General features: G+C 38.1%; 1 protein-coding gene across 1 annotated transcript in view; it reads left to right on the top strand.

Annotated features, from left to right (window-relative positions):
- LOC113152336 (collagen alpha-1(XXIV) chain) overlaps window positions 1–22,252 on the top strand; it is a 71,263-nt gene that overhangs the window by 21,045 nt on the left and 27,966 nt on the right. Inside the window, exons 6-25 of the mRNA XM_026345520.1 lie at window positions 2,278–2,331; window positions 3,133–3,186; window positions 4,464–4,508; window positions 5,299–5,352; window positions 5,778–5,822; window positions 7,835–7,888; window positions 8,438–8,482; window positions 9,871–9,924; window positions 10,430–10,474; window positions 14,772–14,825; window positions 15,178–15,222; window positions 15,437–15,490; window positions 15,868–15,921; window positions 16,286–16,339; window positions 17,985–18,038; window positions 18,125–18,178; window positions 18,732–18,776; window positions 18,969–19,022; window positions 19,313–19,357; window positions 21,957–22,010. Coding sequence (XP_026201305.1) covers window positions 2,278–2,331; window positions 3,133–3,186; window positions 4,464–4,508; window positions 5,299–5,352; window positions 5,778–5,822; window positions 7,835–7,888; window positions 8,438–8,482; window positions 9,871–9,924; window positions 10,430–10,474; window positions 14,772–14,825; window positions 15,178–15,222; window positions 15,437–15,490; window positions 15,868–15,921; window positions 16,286–16,339; window positions 17,985–18,038; window positions 18,125–18,178; window positions 18,732–18,776; window positions 18,969–19,022; window positions 19,313–19,357; window positions 21,957–22,010 — 1,017 coding nt within the window. The remainder of the gene's footprint in view (window positions 1–2,277; window positions 2,332–3,132; window positions 3,187–4,463; window positions 4,509–5,298; window positions 5,353–5,777; window positions 5,823–7,834; window positions 7,889–8,437; window positions 8,483–9,870; window positions 9,925–10,429; window positions 10,475–14,771; window positions 14,826–15,177; window positions 15,223–15,436; window positions 15,491–15,867; window positions 15,922–16,285; window positions 16,340–17,984; window positions 18,039–18,124; window positions 18,179–18,731; window positions 18,777–18,968; window positions 19,023–19,312; window positions 19,358–21,956; window positions 22,011–22,252) is intronic.

Genomic DNA, 22,252 nt, shown 5'->3' with positions numbered 1-22,252 from the left:
CCAAAACAAAAACAAAAGAATTTTATAATTTCTGTGAATCTTTCCTCACCATGGGACCAGATGTAACTAAGGGATTAGTATAGCTGAATAAGGATGCAGTGAGCTTTATGGAGATTGCTGTGGTGACTGTGGTCCACAGTCACCATTGCATTGACTGCATAGTGAGGAGCATAACTCCTCACTTGGAAAAGTACAGCATATAGCTAAACATTAGACAAATTTATGGGAATACCCTCAGACTTATTATCTCTTCGCCTAACTCACCCCACTCACGTAAAGACAGGAATGTCTTGTTTTCCCTTCTTGATTTGTCAAATAGCACAGGGAGACAGATGGATTTCTTCTGTATCGCCCCTGATCTTGCTGAGGCACTGTGCGCCTGAGGGACTCTGACGGATTATTATGAAATATATTGCTTTCTTCCTTTTTGCTGTTCCTTCAGCCAGTACACCCACATTCACGTGCATGCATACAAAACTGAGATCAGTGTATCTAATACCATAGTGGTCTTATAGTGAGTCATTCTTACACCCTAAACCCCTTTGCGGAGGTGGAATTTGGATTGAGAGAATCTTTGTCTCAATTTAGGAGAATATCTCGTGTTCAAATGTGTTTGGTTACAAAGTACAAATATAGATAAATTGGCTTTAGTTGATGTGTTTTAAGCACATTCTGAGCTATCAGTCAAAATATGTGCTGTGCTGGAAATGTTAAGACATTTATACATTAATTAACTGCATAGCTTAAATACACTAGGACTTCTTTCTTGTTTGGTTGAAATGTTTCACTACTCATCCTAGAAGCATATTCTGTCTCAAGAAGTCTCAGAATGAAGAAGCTACTTGGATGAGTTTTCAAATTAAGTCAAAGTTCAGTGGCCATGACCCAACTTCCAGATAACCTCACTTCAGTGGTCAGACTGGTCAGCATTCTCAGGCTTTTTCCTAAGTTTCTAACTCGTAACTCTTATGCCTCGTCAGGATAAGAACTTTATGGTCTTGGAAATATATTTTCGTTTGTATTAAGGGAGCACGCACTTAGCATCATAATATAAAGAATTAACATTAACATTACCCACTTGCCGAAGCAGTTGATATTGACCAGCACCTATGTGAAGCATGCTCTAAGATAAGGATGACTTTTTCAGAAAGCCAGTGCCTTCACACCTACAAAGTCTGGTTCTCTCCAGTATTAATGGCGTTTTTTCAGCAAAACCATGCAATTTATCTGCTGTAGTACTACAAATTATTGTAACCACTCAGTGTACTGTAGGAACATATGGATGATAACATCTTTGTCTTAACCCATAGATCCCTAGGGACATTTTAAGGGTTGTTTATTTTTGTAACAGAAGTGTGTTAAACACTGCAACTCTTAACTACTTCACTGTTCGTAAGTTAATAATAAATAATAATAATTACAACCATATCGGAAGACACGTCCTGTGATGAAATTATTGGCATGCATCAAGCAAAGAAAACACCTAAGGAGACTGCTGAAATTACTAACGTTGGGTTAAGAACTAACCAATGGATCATGTGGTCCGATGAGTCCACATTTACCCTGGGTGCAACAGGGTAAGGAGAGGCAGGTGAAGTGATGCATCCATCATGCCTAGTGCCTACCAAACAAGCCTGTGGGGGCAGTGCTATAATCTGGAGATGCTGCAGTTGGGCAGGTCTAGGTTCAGCAACGTTATCTGCCCAAAGAATGAGATGAGAATGAAATTAAAGTGTATGACTTTTATCAGTTTATCTCAGCACATATGCAGATAATCAAGGTGCATTAACTGGAGTTTCTAATCTGCTCCCCTCTTGATCAAGCTTCAAGTGCAGCAATGATGTCCTTGTGCCACTTAGTCTCCTTGTTTGCTCAAGACACAGCAGTGTTTAGATGTTCTGCTAGGTGTGGAGCTTGGAGGTTCTGGGCATTAGTTACTTCCCTAGGTCCACCTTCAACTGCCAGTCAAGACTCCAAATGTGTCTTACTATACTTGCTTACTCACATTTGTGTACTACTCAAAATGATTTTTGATGTAAAATGAATTTTACAGCAGATTTTCTTTAATAATGGGTGGTGATTGAAACTCTAATGGTGGTAATTATCTGTAGCCCATGACACATTACATAATTGGTCTGTTCACGTTAATGATATTCATGACTGTGAGAAAAGATTGAATAAGAAATGTTAAAAGAAATCACAGTAGTAACTAATAGTTTTGAAATAAAATTTAATTGTATAAGACATCCTTAGACTGCGATCTTGTTTCTGTTCTAGGGATCCAAAGGAGACCCTGGGCTGTCTCCAGGACAGGCTCCACTGGGAGAGAAGGTAATAAATCTGCCAACAGACTCTTTTTTTACTTTTGGTCTCTTCTGTTCTCCCTAGGCCCCTTTGACAGTGATGCATCAGTTTACTAGTATGCTCGGTATAATTAGGCTTCCAGTCTTCACAACATCAGTCCTGTGATATCACACCTCACAGCCTCTGATCACTGACTTCCTTTTTCATTGCACTTAACATTTTGAGTCTCTTCATTGTATACAAAGGCATCAAATCAACACTGTGTAATAAATTTCAATACCCAAAGTTTTGTTGTATGAATGCGAGAACATGAAATGAAATGAAATAAGATTTAATGTAAAAACGGGAGAAGCATAAAATAAACAAAGAGATGACTGAACACAAAAAACAAAGTAACAAAAGAACACAGGAGACAGGGTTTAGCCCAATATAATGTCTCAAAACTACTTAGCAAAAGATAAGAACAAGTAACAACAAAAGGTGCAGCCAAAAGAGCAGGGGGCTAAGGTAAAGTACAAGGTCTGTAATCTGAGCTCAGGTCCAAAGCTCACGGTAGGCAAATCACAAAGGGGCTAGGGTGAGGCAGGGTCCAGGAGTAAACAAGGTCTGGGTCTGGCAGGGGAGTGAAGTCTGAGGGGATCTTTAAAAAGGAGCAAGAGAGACCAAGTGAAACAAATTAGGTGATATATGGCAGGAGAGAACAGGTACAATACATTAGGGATGATTAAGAGAAGCAGGAGTTGTTACTCTGTAAATTAATTTGAGAGCCTTGTACTCCACATCTCATTTAATGCATTAAGCAAATTTCTCTTTCATTTGTCCTCATAGGGTGACAGAGGTCCACCAGGTCTGCCTGGGCTTAAAGGATTTCCAGGTCCACCGGTAAGATTTAGTGTGTTAAACAGTTTGTGTTTGAATAAGATAACAGTTAAACTTGCTGTACATTTTAAGAAATCTGTAATTATTTTTACTTTTAAAACACCAGTTTACTGTTTTAAAAAAAATAAATACAATTTCATAAATATACTATGTTTATTTATTTATTTTCTGTATTGATGTGAGGCAGCACGAGACATTGCACAAATGTCATTGGTTCATTTAAGTCAATTAAATTACATTTTACAGTTAAGAGCAGGCATATAAGTATGTACAAAAACATTATTACATACACGCACACACGAACACTTAATATGGTTCTCATACTATAGCCATTCAGGTTTTTGCCACGGATGTTATAAAGCTTCAACAACCCCACCGATCAGCCACAACATTAAAAGCACCTGTTTTAACATTGTGATCAGTTGTCAGAAAACACGGTGCATTGTAGGTTGATGTGTACGGAGCTAGTGTTTTATAGAGTGGCAAGAAAATTATGTGAACCTTTTGGAATTGAATGGTTTTCTGCAATAATTTGTCATAACATGTGATCCGATCTTCATCTTAGTCAAGAGTATTAACAATTATAATGTGCCTAAAATAATAACACAAAACAAATTCTGATCTTTCATGTGTTCATTGAGAACAATCATAAAACCTCACAGTGACAGTGGAAAAAGTATGTGAAGCCTAACTATTCTCTTAGGCCAACATTGGCTTTTAGTTGAGTGTGCTGGTGTCGAAACCTTGAAACCTTATAACTAATTCCATTAGTTTTGGCAATGTGACAAATAAACTGACCTAGTCTGGCCTTGCATTTTAATAATAAATTTAATTATTTTAAAACTGTAACCATCAACATCAACATGTTGTTGAAAATGTCAAAGGGAAAATGTAAATGGACTTAAGAGAACAAAAAGCTCTTTTACTAAATAATAAATCTTGTTTAGGTTATAAAGAAGACATGTATGTAAGTGGATTTGTTTGTAGTACAAAACTGAATGTGGATTACGAAGAGAGAAGTTTTAATGTTTTAAATTTTGTTCAAATTATTTTAAGTTATTTTGTCCTGACTTCATGAATATGTTAAACTAGATAGTGAACACGGTAAACATACCTACTAAGCAAGTTATCACTGTCACTGTAAACATCTCAACATCCTGACTTTAGCATCTTGTTCAGTTGCATCTAGCCTTAGTGGCACTGCTAACATACTGTAGCTGTAGACTCCTATTTATGTTTAAAGTACACTCAAAATACACTTGTTTTATTCCATTGTCAAGGGTCCTAAAGGTTATCCAGGCCCACCCGGACTTCCAGGTGAACAAGTAAGTAGTTACGTTTGTGTGTGTGTGTGACACATACACAAACATTTAACATTTAAGTTCATGGTATGTACATAATTATGTAAACACACATAAAATAGACAGCTGTGCCTGTGTGCATTATCAGCTAGTTACATCAATCCTGTCTTCTCAAGTCAGTGGAAGAAGTTTTCACCTGCTCAAAATGCTAACAATTTACAAGCCCAGTAGACAGGTGCTTTTATGCTCTTATTATAGCCTTCTGCTGTCCTCATCAGAGGTTTATGGAAGAGAGAAGTAATTAATTTCTGTTAATGCTGGGAATAATTTCAAAGCCAGTTATGCCGTAATCCTGCAGGTGACAGAGAGACCTGCACGCTTCCATTGGTATTTTGATTTGTTACCGCAAACCACTGATGATTTCCATTACAAAATTCAACAGCAGTCTGTGGAAGAAAAGTATCAATAGTGCAAAAATCTAATTTTTCCTTTTCAACAGATGAGCTGTTGGCGGTTTTAGAATGTGCTGTGGAAGAGCAGTGTAAATGCATAAAATGTAAAGTAAGATTTCAAGAGTGAGTTAAAAGAACAAAAGAGTGAGCCTGTGTGGGAGGGGTTAGTGGGAAGGGTGCACAAAGGTACAGGGTTGTTTTGGTGGAGGTTGTCTGGAATGAACAGTGCCTGTTTTATTCCTCAGTTGGCAAGACTGGTAGACATGTATGTTCTCCTTTTTCACTTTGTCATCTACGAATCTAATCTCTGTATTTGCTGCTCATGCTCACTCTGGCTCGCCTTCTCTCACTCTCTGTTGCAGGGCATACAGGGACCTCCTGGGGAAACTGGGGCTGCAGGTTACCCTGGCAGGCAGGTGCAGTGAAAAATACAACATTACACCTGCATCGATCCTGTTAGAAAATCATTGCTCGCTAACACGTGTTACTTTTTGTTTTTCTTTGCACTTTCCGTACCCCTGGACTTGGGACTTAGTGGAATATAGTTGCTGATTCTGCTATATTAAAATACGGTTTACAGTGAAATGCATAAATGAATGAAATTGGTTTCCTGGTGTTTTTCATGTGTGCAGTGTTTGGACTTTAACCATGTGCAGTGCCAGCAATGTGGACGAAAAAATTTAAAGTGCAACTTACAGTATAAAAACTATACATGTATATTTTTATTTAGTTGTCCATTAGGGCACTCAAAGTCTGATGAGTTAAGGTTTCCTTCACCCATGTGAGTTTACATGTATTGTGAGAACTGGTCCTTCTCATAACAGTCTTTGCTATGTTGCAGGGCTCAGCTGGGCCACAAGGTAACCCAGGACCTAAAGGTGTACGTGTAAGTACAAGTAACACTCTGCTCTCATTCTGCTTTTTTTTTCTTTTGCAGTGCTGAACACTTAATTTCCTGAAAGGATTAGAGCAGTGTCAGGCCTCCATCCTTGCTACAGGGACAAGCCAGGATATGAGTTGCATTTCTGACATGCTGCCTGATGGAGGCATAACACCCGATTAAGAAAAGGCTTATATCTCTGTAAAGGCAGGATAGTTCCTTTTAGTATGGTCCATTCCTCAGCGAGAATGATTACTCACAAAAAGAGAGGTTAGCAAACAGATGGGAAAACATTTAAAAGCAAGGAGGAAGTGGGAAACTGGGCAAGGGACTTAAGTTGGGCATAACAGCTCAGAGAAAGAGGATAGCTGGGATTAGTATGACAGAATTGAGGTAGGCAGTGCAACAGAGCCACAAAAACAGCCAGTGCACTGATAAAGTAGAGTGTGAGTGAGTGGTGGGATAGGATTGCACAATAGACCTATACATTCTCCCACGCTGACATAAACACTTAAATGCACTCAAGTCATGATGCTCTTTCCATATCTACCATGTCTAATATCACAGTGGTGGGTGATGGCTGTTTTTGATGTGTGTTAACCAGCAAGATACAACAGTAGTGGTAAAATTGGCTTATACTTGCAATAGCTTGCTTATAGGAATATATTGAGACATGGATATAAAAGGTTATATTGGTGTTGGGTTAATATATTTGTGTTTTGTGAAGCCATCCTGAAAGATAAGTAATAAGGAGGTTATATACAAAAATATATAACTTATAGCTCAGACCACTAAATTGAAGGAATTTCTTGCTTTTAAATATGAATTTATGTTTGGTTTGGGCAATTTTTGGTCTGGTTCACAATATGGCAGTACCCATAATCTCTGCAATACTGCAGTTTTATTTGGTCTGTCACTAGACCATCACCATTCAAGCTACTACTAGCAACACTACAACATTATAATAATGTAATATCATAGGAATAATCATGTCCAGGTCCGGAGTTCTGTATTTACTCAATAGATGCACTGCATTTACTATACTGTCCACATTTTAATTGAGTGTCTGAATCTTATGTTTAATTTTATTCTATATTGCACTCAGAGTACAGCTCAGTTCACTGTACAGATAAAGTTAAATAAAAGAGTTACAAGTGGGGAAAAAAATGCCAATAAGAAAAGATAAATATCCTGTTCATATATAAGAACAGTCGCAGCACCAACAATTTGTTTCATTTGCATGGTTATCTGTTCAGGCGTACCACTCATAGAGCGTAAGAAAGCCTGAACAGATAAGTTTTGAGCTGGGATTTGAAGTTAACTGATATTAGTTCAGGTAGGGAGAAGTCTAAACCGGGGGGCTGAGCAGCTGAAAGCTCTGCCCCATATAATAGTAAGGCGAGCAGTGGGGACAGCGATCTATTGTCAATAGATAAGGTAAAACTGTTAGATTTGGTAATAGTAGATTTAGTGCCAACAAGGAACATTTCGGTTATATCATTACCGGTATTTAATTTTAGAAAGTTATGCGTAAGCCAGGATTTTATATCGAGGAGGCGGTCAATGAGGGATAAAGGAGGAAGGGTGGAGTAAGGTTTGGTGGAAATATAGAGCTATGTGTCATCCGTGTAACAGTGGAAATGGATATATTTACGAAAAATGTGACCAAGGGGCAATATGTAAAAAGCAAGGGACTCAGGACAGAACCTTGGGGCACACCGGTGGTGAGTGGAAGAGAGTGCGATGTATAGGATTTCAACAGAAGCAAGGGGTATGTGAGTTATACCAATAGCAAGACGTCTAACCAGAAGAATGGTTGCTTGTTATCCATTGTGAACAGTAATTTCTGTGATGCTGCTCTGTGATACAGTATACAGTGTCTAGGCTACAACTGATTTATTCAGTTTAGAAAGGAAGAATGGTGGCTACATCTTAATGAAATACCCATCATATCTAAAATTCAGTTCTGTTGGTCATGTTCAGATAATGTTTTGATATGAATTATTGCTATTTTTCAGGGTTTCATTGGGCCTCCTGGCATTGCTGGGCCTCTGGGTTTGGAGGGTGAGAAAGTGAGTGATGTTTATTTATTATTATATAAAGTATTATTTCAATTTATCTCTAATATTGTCCTCCAATTCTTGTCTGTCCCCTCTACTTTTTCTTCTTCATTGTCTCATATTTATTATATCACAGTCTGAAGTTTGATACATGCAGCTTTTCATGAGATTTTTTGTTCTAGCACATAGCCTTCATCAGCATCTTGCTGTCAGCTTTGTTCCAGTATATCTTGATTTATGTTGCATTACTAAGCACACAGGAAATCCTGGTCTCTGTGTTCTCTGTTATGGCTTGCTGCACATCAACTTTGTCCCAAGGGAACTATTAGGTCAATGTGCTGAAACCATTTCTTGGCTTACTTACTACTCTGCTATAGCCTTTAAAAAAAAAAAAAAAAAATATATATATATATATATATATATATATATATATATATATATATATATATATATATATATATATATATATATATATAGTTTTTTAGTAAGATGCTAAAACCTTTTCCTAATGAACCACACCATTTTTAAATCTGTCATTACTTAACTTTTTTTCTTTTGTAGGGCCTTCCTGGTCCCATTGGAAAACCTGGCCCAAAAGGAAGACATGTAATAATTTACTTTTTGCTATGGTTGAAAGTTGCTTCCAAACACAAAAATATATCATCTGTCGTCCATCATCTGTCAGTAGCTATTGGAGCCACTTCCAAGAACAATTGTCCAGCTCATCTGAAAAATTAGGGTGATCGTGATAAAATTATTAGAACTTATTAAAGTTGGTACAAGTTAGTAAGTTAGGAAATGAAAGCTAAGTTAAATAGCTTAGAGAAAAACGAGAGAGAAGTAATTCTTTGTATGAAACTGAAAAGTTAATGTTTGAAAAACAAGCTTTAGCTTCTTTGCGTTGAAGTTGCCAAGTGGGCAGGCAGCCCAGTGTCTGTTTAATCTGAAGGTTCTTTTCTAGAACAATCATGTCTGGTTAACTGGATCAAAGGTTTTGGCCCAAGGGCTGTTGTAACTCAGCCCACAAGCTCACCAATACACACTGCTTAAAATTAAGGGAATACTTAATCATTACACTGTAACACTGAGCCAGTTAAACTTCAGCGATATCAATCTGTCCTTTTAAAAGGCACAAGTGATTGTGAATCACCTTCTTCGGTTCAAATTAAAGTGACAATCGGTGCATTGGAGAGGCAAAAGCAAGGAAACCTCCACAAGGGAAGGGTTTTGCATGTGGTGACCCCAGACAAATGCTTTCTTCTTTCTGACTTGAGTCTTCTCAAGTCTTGTGTTTTGTTAGTGTCATTGTCATTACTAGTAGCATGAAGCAGTGCCTGCAGTCTTCACAGATACATAGATAGATCAGTTTTGTATCATCAGGAGATTTGTATCTCCCAGCGCTGTCTCAAGAGCATGGACAAAACCGTCAGATATAGTCTCCCTGAAGGTGGCATGAAGGACCGACATCCTTTAGTACAACTTGTACTCACATCCAGACATTGTGCATTGTGTGTTTGGGGAGGGATATCCTTGGAGGGCTGCACAGAACTCCTTGTCATAGGCGACATTATCCTGTTTGCTGTGAGGTACTGGGATTAAATCTTCAAAGCAATTGTAAGACCTCTCTCAGGTGCAGTGTGTCTGTGTGGGTTTTGTCGTAGGACGTCCTTCCACAGGCTAAGAGGGAAGATTTTTAGGTAACTTAATGAATCGAAATTGCCTGTAGGTGTGAATGGTTGTCTGTCTCTATTTCTGATAGACTGGTGGGCAGCTGGGATGGCACCCTTTGACTATTAACAGGAACATTGGTTGGGATGATGGATGGATGACTGTTGTAATATAATATTGTCCTGAAAATTGTCTGAAAAATTTGCTTCGTCAAAATAATAATTTTGCACAATGTCAATATCGATTTCATCTCAGCAAAGTAAAAAGGTATTTAAAAATGTTTCTCTGACTTTGTTCAATTGAATATGGATGTACTTGTCTGACAGGGTGTGATGGGTGATGTGGGAGAGAGGGGGCCTCCTGGTCCTGATGGCAACGAGGTGAGGACTGTTGTCTTCCTCCTTTTGGCATTATTTGTATGTTTTTGTACACTTTTCATCTCTACCTGCTATTCCACATTTCTCTTGTATTTGAGTTTCCCTGCTACTCACCTATTGCCTCGTAACTCACCACATACAGAACACTGTACTAGATTATTTCTGGTATAAACTGATTTAAATGCTAATGACACAAAGTGCTATTGTAGTGGGACTGTCACTTTCTATTTGAAGTACAATAGGATGTGCATAAATTAGTTTGATATCATTAAGCATTTGTTAAGTGGCCGATTATACAAATTACTAATCAAACTTAATAATTATTTTATTATTCTTATTAATATATTTTTGTATCTCAGACATAAATACAGTATCAATGTCAATCAGTTGGTTAGCACAGAAACATTTTTTACTTGGCAATATTTCAGGTAGGCCTTGGAATAAGGAATGTACAGTACTGTAAGTGTCCTGTCCTGTGTACTTAGGATGTTGCTGTGATGTTTCACAGGGGCCTGTTGGTGGAACTGGTGTTAGCGGCTTTCCCGGTCTGAGGGTAAGTATCAGTTTTGTGGTGTTACCAGTTGTATTAATGTGTTATGTCCTAATCTTAATCTTTGCTTCCTTATCAGGGTGTACTGTGTTGCACAATGTGTGTGATGAATGTGAATTTTTTTAAATTCATTTATTTAAATATTTAATGCACCTTTAGGGCTTTGATGCTGAAATCGACATATACAGTGGCAAGGAAAAACCATATGAGTTTGGAATTTCGTGGTTTTCTGCCTTCATTTGGCATAAAATGTCAGCAGACATACAGACATTCTCATATTACTCTAAAGATTTTTGATACACTTGGCAATCACCCCTCCTCCCAATCAGGCCCAAATCACGTTTCCTCCACAATACTTCACGATTGGGATGATGTTTTCATGATGATATGCTGTGCCTTTTTTATGCCAGATGTAGTGCTGTGTGTTCTTTCTAAATAAGTCAGTCTTAGTTTTGTCAGTCTACAAAACATTTTGCCAATACTGCTGTGGAGTGTCAATGTGCTCTTTGGCAAACATCAGGCGTACAGCAATGTTCTTTTTATTAAGCAGTGGCTTCCTTCCATAGACACCCTTGTTCAATATTTTACCTACTATAGACTCATGAACACAGATGTTAGCCAGTTCCAATGATGCCTTTGACTGTCACTCAGGGTTGTTTCTTTACTTCATTAATGAGTGTTTGTTTGTGATCACAGGGTCATTTTCACTGCCGTTAGTGTAGCCACAGTCCTAAAGTGTCTCCATTTGTAGATTGTTTGCCTAACTGTGGACTGGTGAATTTCTAAAGTCTTTGACATTACTTTGTAACCCTTTCCAGCTTTATGTAAATCAATAGTACTTCATCGCAGATCTTGTGAAAGCTCCTTTTGGTGAGGCATAGTTCATATAAGCGCATTCTTCCTGTGCAGAACAAACTCAAAACTCAAACTCAAAACTCAAACTCAAAACTTTGAGTGTGAGGGTTTTATGGTTGTTCTTAATAAAGACAAAAAAGATCAGAGTTGTTTTTGTGTTATGACAAATTAATGCAGAAAACACACTGACATTAATTAATTAATAACCTAGTCTTTTTGAGCACAAATAAGAGGCTACATATTTGTACACAGCTACAGCTGCCCGTAATTTTGCAGAAGCAGTAGTTCAGTTGGTAAAGCCAGGCATGCAATGGATTCCCTGCAGTTTGCTTACAGGGAACACGTTGGTGTGGATGATGATGCTGTCTTCCACATGAAGCCTTCATCTGGAAGAACCTGTAAGTTATGTGAGGATGGTGTTCTTGGATTTTTCAAGTGCATTCAATATCATTCAACCAATCATCTTGTGAGAAAACCTGAAAGGGATGGGGGTTGACTCTTCATTTGTTTTCTGGACTACTGATTACCTGACAGAAAGGCCACAGTTTGTCAGGCTGGGAAACTGCATCTTCATGGTATTCTGATGATGCTGCAATTGTTGCATGTATCAGGAATGGAAAGGAAGAGGAGTACAGTGGACTGATGAAATCCTTCAGTGACTGGAGTCACAAAAACGTCCTCCTACTGAACACCTCTAAAACCAAGCAGATCTTCGAAGGTCCAAACCCCCTCCACATCCAGTCAGCATTTGTGGTGCGGCATTGAAGTGGTGCCAGCCTACAGATATCTAGGTGTGCACCTGGACAATAAGTTGGACTGGTCACTTCACACAGATATGCAGGACAAACAAGGGCAGAGATGTCTTTTTATCTTAAAGTGGCTTAGGTCATTAGACAGCTGCAGAAATATGCTAAAAACTGTTTTACCAAACTAGAGTAGCAAGTGTGCTGTTTTATACTGCAGTTTGCTGGAGAGGCAACTACTATCTTTCTATCTACAAGACTACCTGATTTTCCTATTGGGGATTAATAAAGTTTATCTTATCTTACGGTCAGTCAGGATCAGTTTGGACAGTCCTTGAGCAAGACAGTTAAGCTGCTCATTGTGTGTGTAAAGTCTAACATCTCAGTTGATTTGGGTGAAAGCAGAGCCAAATGACTAACTATAAGACAGTTATAGATATAGTGAGCTCATTAGATGAAGAATGCACTGCCTTGTTACGAGAGTAAACATATTTTAGTGTGCCGTTCTTGTTATCATTCTATGCCTAAGGCACAGGCTCCGGCTGTAGTTGTATCATGTTGGGTACAGTCAACTGTAAAAACATGATAATCTGATACACAGCACTTCAAAAGTCAGCTGTAGATTTCCAGTACCAATATATGTCATGTCTCGCATCCAGTTTCACTCATTATCTACTTGTGGAGTTGTTAAAAAGTCATTCACAAGTCTAAAAATGTTATCAGCATAATCAGGTTTGTCTGTTTGTTTAACTACATAATGTTCACAGAGGCCCACATGTGCATATCAGCCACCTTTTCTATGTCATCATTTCACGCTTCTTTCGTAATGGTTGTCATAACATGGAAATTTATTGGAGTGCTTGAAGGGTCACCCTGGTGTCCGGTGAGACACATGTTGATGGATGAGGTTTCCTTAACCTTCACCTTAACTATTGACTGTAAGTCAGCTTTTCTACTGACAGATTCAGATATGAAACATGCATACACAATCTTTACACATCTCTCCAGTGATGTACCAGTGCCCTTGTTGATGTCTGTAAAGACTAGACACTGTGATGTAACTCAAAAGCATAAACAGAATCATATGTGGCACTGTGGTATTAAAACCTCATGTGGCCAGAGCCTATGACAGTATTTCTTCAAATCATTGTTCTTTCTTTGATGGCCTTTGTACTAAATAAAACCTGTAAACTGCAAGTCCAGATTATGTATAAATTTAGTTGCCACATACATTTGGTCATTTGACATTGTTTTATGTATAAATTCTGAAACAATAACAACTGCAAGCTTTTGTTGTTTGTGGTGGGACATGTTAAACACCATCAAAGATTAACACATCAGTAGAGTTAATGGTGGGATTACAATTTGCTTGTATGTAAATTATTTCTACAGGGTGTGATCCAATTCTGTAAAGTTCATGTCTGATATGCTAGTGTTTCAGATTACTGGTTAATTGTCTTTATATGTGTTGCACCATGTGCAGAAGAACTTTAACGTGCTCTAGGAAAAGCTGTTTCAGTTTCACTGGGTATAAATGCAAGTTTTTTAGTGCAGAGAAAGATTTAGGTTCAGAGAGGTTCTAAAGAGTTCAGTTTTCACCAAGTTAATTTCACTTCCCAGTGTCAATCACACCCTTGTGGTTCTAGTTTGGGTTCACTCTTCTATTTATTTGGCAGTTACGCAAAGTTACAACTTTAATCAGAAAGAAAACAGAAATTGGAGCAGCAAGTGTTTGTTCTGGTATGCACTTGATGTCCTTGCCAGTGTGTGACTCAGCTTATTGTGATGCAGCCAGACACTCTTTCACAGCCTGAATTAAAAAAAAAAAACAAACAAAAAGGGCGATGTGGGAAAAATATGGTTGTTTAAAAGTGTATATGTGTGTGTGGCTGCTTTACACAGTATTTCAACAGTATTTCTCTTCCTTTTTTTAGGATAGAAACTGCACAAGATTTCAAAAGTCTGCTTTGTGTCAAGTCTTTAATCATTTGTCTTCTTGTGTGGCTACAAGATGATTGTTTGGATGGTCCCTATCCACCTGGAAGTTAGGCTACATCTGTGTTTGAGCAAAGGCTCTGTGTGGGATGTTGATTTACTAGATGCCTTCATTCGAGCCAGTGGACCCTAGTGGTCTGGGGCAAAGTCATTTTTTCAGCTTATCTGCTTCCTTCAGTGCGTCATTTTTCATGTGTTCTCTGTTGAAAGCCTCTCTTGATTGAGTACATGTGATCTGTGTCTATGCTGCTGCAGTACCTCAGTGGAGTTGCAGCATCAAACACTGGCCTTACAGGTTCCAGATGGACTCCTAGTTTAAGCTACATGCCCTTGATGACATAACATCAAGCCATTTTACTGGTTTACTTAATGCAAATAGTTATTACTGTACAATCGACGCCTATAATATTTCGGTCCCGCCACACATTTTTTGCCATTTGGACCCTACTTTTGTCAATTAAAGTGGATGTTGTGGGCTGGCACTGGTGGGCAGAGGCAAGGCCAGACCATACAAACAAGTGGATACACTGTCAGCACAGCTTAGTTGTACAATCATGTTGTGACAAAAAGGAATGTTCTGTGTAGGAAACAGCACATAGCGTTCATGTCTAAGTCAGACATTGGAAATTTCCAATGTGAAAATGCCATTCAGTTTAGGCAGCAACTCTGGTGTGTAAATTCCATTGTGTACTGTCTTGTCTCCACAGGGGGATCCAGGGCCTGAGGGACCACGAGGACTGCCTGGTTTGGTGGGACCTCAGGTAGGCTAAATTTTGGCTAAGTGCTAATGCTTAAAATGTTGGTAACATATTGAACATTCAAATCATATGTCAATCAATCTGACATTATCCTACCTACATACATTATTTGTAATGTCTACATTTATAGAAATAATACAGCGGAAATGTATTACATTTGGAAATGTTTTGCCACAATCTAAATTTATATAATATGTCAACCCCTTGTTGACTTCATTTTATTAGTGAGAGAGATCATGTGTCTAAGGAATTGTATTTATTAAGTCTCAGCTTCCAAAATATTTTTGTCACTGAATTTGACTCACTCAAAACTCACTCATACCCCTTAACTTCCCTTCTTTTCTTTCTGTGGCAGGGCCCAGCAGGACAAGTCGGCCTGCCTGGATTGAAAGGTGATAAGGTGATCTAAATATTTATATTATTGCAGTGTATCTGTGTGTGATGTTTCAGTAGCCCAAGCAATTCCATTTAATTGTAGTCAAATTCATAATGAATGTTGATGGTATATATAGTTTATTTATACATAGCCTAGTTGCCTGTTTTTGTTTTATCTATGTGATTATTGTGGCAGGGTGGTGTTGTGTTATATCTCTTTATGATACTGTGAAATCCAGGGTGAAGTGGGACAAAGGGGTGAACCAGGAGAGATGGGGTACCAGGGTGATAAGGTAACTCTTGTACAACACAGATGCCCACCATGCCAACATTATGTACATAGAGCTCTTATTACCAGCACCTGTTGAGAAGATTTTACTCCTACACCAATTGGCTATGTCTTAATTTTGCTAAATTAGACTACAATACTTAAGTTTTCATAAGGATGTATATCATTTAATTGTACACTGATCAGCCACAAGCAATGATGATCAGGGGCCATGATTGGTGGGTGTCAGAACACAGTGCCTGACTGTGACTGACTTTACTCCACCATGCTGAATTGAATAAGGAAAGGATTGGATTTACATGCATGCATATTTCCGATAGAAATGCACACTCAAAGATGTGTGTAACAGTGGTTTAATAGTGTTATATTGGTATCTTTCAGGGTGCTGCTGGTGCTCCTGGTCCTACTGGGCCAAGAGGGAAACCAGGACCAATGGTATGTTTTTTCAGAGTTACTTGTCTGTGCAGCAAAATCAGTGCATCACCGTGAAGACTCTATTTGCGTTAGCTTGTAAAGGAGTATAGTCTATAGTACAGTTGCTGGCTAATACCAACAGTTCCAGTCAATAGAAACCAGGGAGAACATTAAACACTCCCATCAAATTTTGTAACTGATCAGTTTGCTTTACATCTATCAGTATTTAGCCTTTGTTGCGTTCAACAGCGGTGAGAACAGTGTAGCATCATGCAGTCAGTAATAGCATTTTTTGATCTGCCATTTGTTTTTTTAAATAAAAAAACTAAAATCTGTTAAAAATGCAGTTTCTTTTTTGTCTTGATGTGTTTTGTGTTTGAAACAGGGTAAAATTGGTGAGATGGGGCCACGAGGACCACCTGGGCCACCAGGACTAGAGGTAGGACACTCATGCAAGTGATAAGATTTCCTGTTGTCATTTTATTTTATTTAACAGAGTTTGGTGGAAAATGAACTGCATATATACTTCATATAAGACAAGCCATATGAAGTGAATCCAGAATTTTGGGGAAAAAAAGGGAAAGATGGAAACGCTTTTTTTGGATGTTCAGGAAAAATACAGATGATTACTTAAAGGGTATTTGCACTATTTTGTTACAGTATAGTATGCTGACACATCCTAAACACAGATGCAGATATTAAATATTATGTTTCTGCTTCTCTTTGTTCTCCCTCCCTCTTTGTTGCTGTGGATTGTGGTGGATGCACAGCCAACGCAGAGCCTTTTTTATAGATGTTCCTATGAAATTATGGTCACATAAAAACAGAGAAGTCATGGTTGGGATTAAAATAGTAGATATCTGCATATTTTATTTACAATTCATTATACTGCATATGTCAGGCTTTGGCTACAGGCCGTGATGACTTTTTATAACAAAAGACGAACATTGTAAAAAATGGTTTATTCAGTGAAATTAACAAAGGGAAGAAAAAGTCCAGTGATGGAATAACCTGTTCATTCAGTATATTTAGATAGTCAGCTGACCTCATTCTTTCGGCACATAATGTTGCTGAACCTAGACCTGACCAACTTCAGCAATCCCAGATCATAGCACTGCCCCCACAGTTTTGTAGGGTAGACACTAGGCATAATGGGTGCATCTCTTCTTACCGATGCACCCATGACTCTGGAACAGGATAAATCTGGACTCATCAGACCACATGACCTTCATCCATTGGACATTTCTTAACCCCGTTTTAGTAGATTCATCAATTTCCTAAGACGTTTTCTTTGCTTGATTCATGCCGATTATTTGACCCTTTGGAAACAGATTTATATCTTTTCCACGACCACAGCATGACATAGTTGGTCTTTTGATTTGGTAAAAAATAGAATTTTACAGTTTTAGTAATGTATTCTACTTTAAAGTGAGTTTAAGTTTTACTTGGACTTACTGACATTAAGTTACTTTATTCATACTGATGACATCCTACAATGTGTCTTACTAGTAGCACAACTGTATCAACTGTAACAATTCATCTCCATGAATTGCATTCAAAACATTTATTCTCTCATTTCCCTGTTCTGACATCTCTACAACAAACCCGTGCTTTCATAAAAAATACCTAACCTTTTGTCACAGGGGTCATTAATGATGTAAAGAATGTGAAAATAATGGAAAATGTTTGACGTGCTGCTATCAGGAGCACATCATAACCTTAGGACACCTAGACCCTAGTTTGGAATATCTTGAAATATTTTCTGAAGTGAGTGATTGTGTCATGGCAGACGTGCCTGAAGGTAATTAACCTCAGTTAACTCAGTAGCAATCAATCACTGTCTTTACATTAGTTTTATATAAGTCTGCCTTTACACTCCCCCCCCCCTTTTGTCTGTCTGATACAGATTTATGTGAGATGCCTTTACTGATTTACATAGAGGAGCTTCTGTCGTACCTACCGGTCTTGTAATGAATGTGCTGACTTAATGTGTGAGATCAAACTTAATAAATGAGGTATGTGACTTATGACAGACAGATGTAACAACATGATATAATGATATTCTCTACTCCTGTTTTTGGAAGGGGTTTCCTGGGGACATTGGAGTACCGGGCCCCAATGGTCCACCCGGACCAAAGGTACAACAGCATATCTCTCTTCATTCATTCACCTATTTATTCATGTATTGCCTATTATTTAAGTCATTTGTTTGGCTGTATTTCAGGGTTTGCAGGGTGCTAGGGGGCCCCAGGGCCCGCTGGGGCCAAAAGGAATACAGGTAAGACCATCCAACATCCTGCTTAGGTCTGCATGTCTGCTCAGCTGTTGACTCACTAATAACATAAAGTGGGAAATATGTCTTATCAAAGGATTTCCATTAGATCATTAATCTGAGGAAAAATTTATTTGCTTACAGTGTGTTTTTCTAGTTAGATCTTAAACTACTGTACCATAGATTCAAATGTTTTTCTTTTTTTTTTCTGTGATATTTCTTGGGGCATGTTCCACTGGGTGAGGTCATGATTTATCATTGGGTCTCTATAATAACAAGCTTGAAGGTTTTCCAGCCCTGGAAAAACAACAGAAGCCTTTGGAAGGTGTACAACATACACTCTTTTTTATTTTGCCGATTGTTACAGGCAACTAGCCTGGCAAGAGCTCACAGAGGTGTAGAGTTGGTATTTTGGAATGGAATTATATCAGCTTAGAGCACAGAGTTTGTATTTAAAAGCAGAGATGTGGAACGTAACAAAGTACATTTACTCAAGGGCTTTATTTGTGTTTATATTTACCAGTATTTGTGTAAGATGAATTGTACTTTGTTTCTCCAGGGTGATGAAGGACCGCTTGGCCCACCTGGCCCCGCTGGCCCTACTGTAAGATCTCCCAGATTCACATACTATGTGCACACAAACAGGCAGACTGACTATTTTGCATGTTTAAATAATGGTCTGTTTAGGTGTTTTATCATACGCACATTATGACCTTTGAGAACTTTGACGTGCTATCATTTAATCTTACGTGTGTGTATCTCTCTGCATCTGCAATCTCTCTGCCTGTTCTTCTAGGGACGACCAGGAAGGAAAGGCTACATAGGCGAACCTGGTTCAGAGGGTTTAGAGGTAAGTCTACGTTCAAAACTTACCATAACTTACAAAACAAACTTACTATAAGCATAGACTCATGGTGTCATGAACATGTTCTTAATCAGGAGAAATAATGACCATTATAATACATATTGACAAACAACCATAAGAAGAAACACACAGTCCTTACGCAGTGTGTGGGAGCATTTTCAATGTTAACAAACTCCTCCGATTATTCTGTACTAGTAGGAGGGCAGAGTGGTGACAGAGTTCTCTTTAATTAAAGGAAGCTAATGAGCACACTGTTTGATGTTTTCTGCTTGCAGGGAGAGAAAGGGGACATGGGAAATGTTGGAAAAATCGGACCACAAGTAAGTCTTTCACACTTGTAATGACATTGTTTAACAGTTATCCTGCTGTGGATTAGTAGCTTTCATTAAATCCCTCTGTAAGTGTCAATGTGGTGCATATGGTGTAGCTGTTTTAATGGTTTGCTAAAAGACTAATGTTCATAGTTCATTAAGATAGTGACGCCATGCTACCACGGTTAAATGAAGGAAATCCTCCTGTGTGGTAAGTGAGGAGGAAATTACAGGGGTAATTACATCAGCTGTTTTCCTGACCCACTTTTAATGTCCTGTACTTTTCATGATAAGAGAAATTTGGATCCTCTCAACCACCATCATGAGTGAAACCACAGTAGAACAGAAGGAGCACCGATCAAAGATCTTCTGTGGAAGTGACCTCATTTTAGTTGCACAATTGTTTATGGCTCAAAGCCTGCCAATGTGTATTGCCTAAGAATCACACTTACTTTGCATGCTGTAAAAATATAATGAAGTGGAAAATGTTCCAAAAAACAGAAGAATCTTTATCCATTAAGTGGCGTTGCTAATCCCAAATCATCTGTTAGGACTGTTTCTAAATGCAACAGTTAACAGAAAAATAACAGTTTCATGTGTCTAAGGCATCTTGGTGCTTTATACCAACATGCTGTTTGGACACTAGCCCTTTCTAAAATCTTTCATTTGCACATTTGCACAGCTAAAGTAGGTCTCTCCTTCTTGGAGGCCCCTTAATGTTAATATTTGCATTCTGTGCATAGTGGAGCCAACCAGGCAGGCAGTGTTGAAGTTTGTTGTTGCAGTGAACATATGAGAGGTATTAAGCAGTGAATGAGTAGAGAGGACTTTGAAACCATGGGGCTACACAGAAAAGAAAAGAAAAGAAAAGCTAATTGCAAAACATTATGAGAGCTCAAATGAATGCCATTACATCACTTTCTACATAAATTTGATATGTACTGTAAGACCTAAACATTTCATCTCATGGTACTTTGTGTTCAGTGTTTTTCTTAGATTGTTCTGCTTTTTTTGTTGCTCCCTTGTAAGTTGCATTAGAAAACGAGTCAGTCTCACTAAATTTAAATGTAATGTAATAAACTGAGAAAGACTGTTGTTGACTGGTATAGATTAAGCCAGGGTCAATCCAAGGAAACCTTAGGCAGCTAGGTTTCATTCAGTGACCCTGTATCACCTCAAAACTTTCCATAAACAGCTTTAAGTGAAAATTTACTAGAGACCTTTTGCAGTCTTGGCTGCTCTTTTTTTTTAATCCGCCCTCCATATCCAATAAAACAGAGGCATCTGCTTTAAAATATAGTTCACGTAAATGTCTGAGCTTCGAATTTCATGTCAACGATTCAGTGTGTACAGTGTATGGATGAGAAAAAGGCACATGTGAGGAAGAACATTTAAGAGACTTGGCTGTATTTCTTCCCTAACTGTAAGGTTAATGGTTATATCAGTTCCTTTGTAACCCAGGCTGTGTCTGAGAAACCAGATTACTTTCAAAACAATAGTATAAAGGCATGCTCTGTCACATCATTAACCCTTTAAACTTATTCTCTTGTGATAAATGATTCAGGGTACTACATTGTCCCAATTAGGGGATTTGAGTTCAGTGTAGAGCTACCATTCCCATGCCTTAATCTCACATCCCTTTATAGACATTCTGCTACTAATGTGTTGCTCAACTGCTTTATTTGTATTGAGCAGGATAATACATTTTAGGTGGTGATACACAGTAACACTGAGTATCCCCACAGTCTGTCAAATTTTGTTACTGAGTTAGATAATAAGAACTATCAAAATCATGTTTTCATTTATGTGGGTTTATTCAGATTATTAGAATATGAAGATCATACTCTGCAACTAGGAAGTAAAATTATGGATTCAAATTACAATTCAAATTACATTCACTCCAGGTGTTCAGGCCCCTTGCAGTGCTTCATACTAGTATTACTTTTTGTTGTTTTATTACTAAACAAAATAAATATGCTAATGAGGCTTCAAATTGTACAGTTGCCCTTTATGTATGATTGTGTACCCAGTCACCCATACATCTTACTGTTGGTATGTCACTACATATAGTCCAGTTAAAAAGTTGGCACAGGTCCAAACCACAGTCTGTTTCAAATGACTGATCTGGAAGTGGTTAAGCTTTTCTGGTAACACTCATATTTACATTAGCGTGTGTTTTCAACACAAGTATTGCTTTACTAAGTAGTGCATTTCAATTTGGGGCCATCTGTATTGAGTTACAGTGTGTTGTGAAAATAGAAAGCTCTTAATAATTCCCAATCATTGCTGCACCTTTTATTGCCAAGTAATATAATTTACTGCAAGAAAAAGCTTTGGTAGTTCTTTGTCAAATAATCACTTATTATGAATTCTATATGGGATGTAAAACAGATTTAGAATCAATAATAGTATGCCATTACAACACCTCTCTGACTTACTGTTTACTTAAACATGAGTTGATTTTTAATCTTTTAATATAGTAAAATACTTTAAATGTTATTAGTAATTAAACTCTGTAAAATAATTCAATAAGCCTACATACTAACATACTTAATCCTGATAGAATGAACACTTTTTTTAATCTTTCTTCTGCTGTTCTCCTTTCCAGGGTCCAGTAGGCCCGATTGGCATAGCTGGGGTAATAGGTGTTCCTGGTGAAAAGGTAAAGAGTTTGTTTCTCTGTCATTATGTTGTCAGTCAGCATTAGATGGTTGCTTGTCAGTGGCAGAGCTTTTTAATTAGGGCTGTGCACTCATGGCTTGAGGCCCCAGAGGGTCCAGAACACATGCTTAGATAAACACTCAAAACTCTCAAAATAACAATGTTGTGATAGCCATGTCACCATTACTTCCTCTCACCCCTCTGCTCTCCTGCTAAAGCAAGTTATTTCAAGGCAAATTCAGG

Source organism: Anabas testudineus, chromosome 4 (assembly GCF_900324465.2).
Source record: "Anabas testudineus chromosome 4, fAnaTes1.2, whole genome shotgun sequence".
Lineage (NCBI taxonomy): Eukaryota > Metazoa > Chordata > Actinopteri > Anabantiformes > Anabantidae > Anabas > Anabas testudineus.
This window is presented reverse-complemented; position numbering and strand designations above follow the sequence as displayed.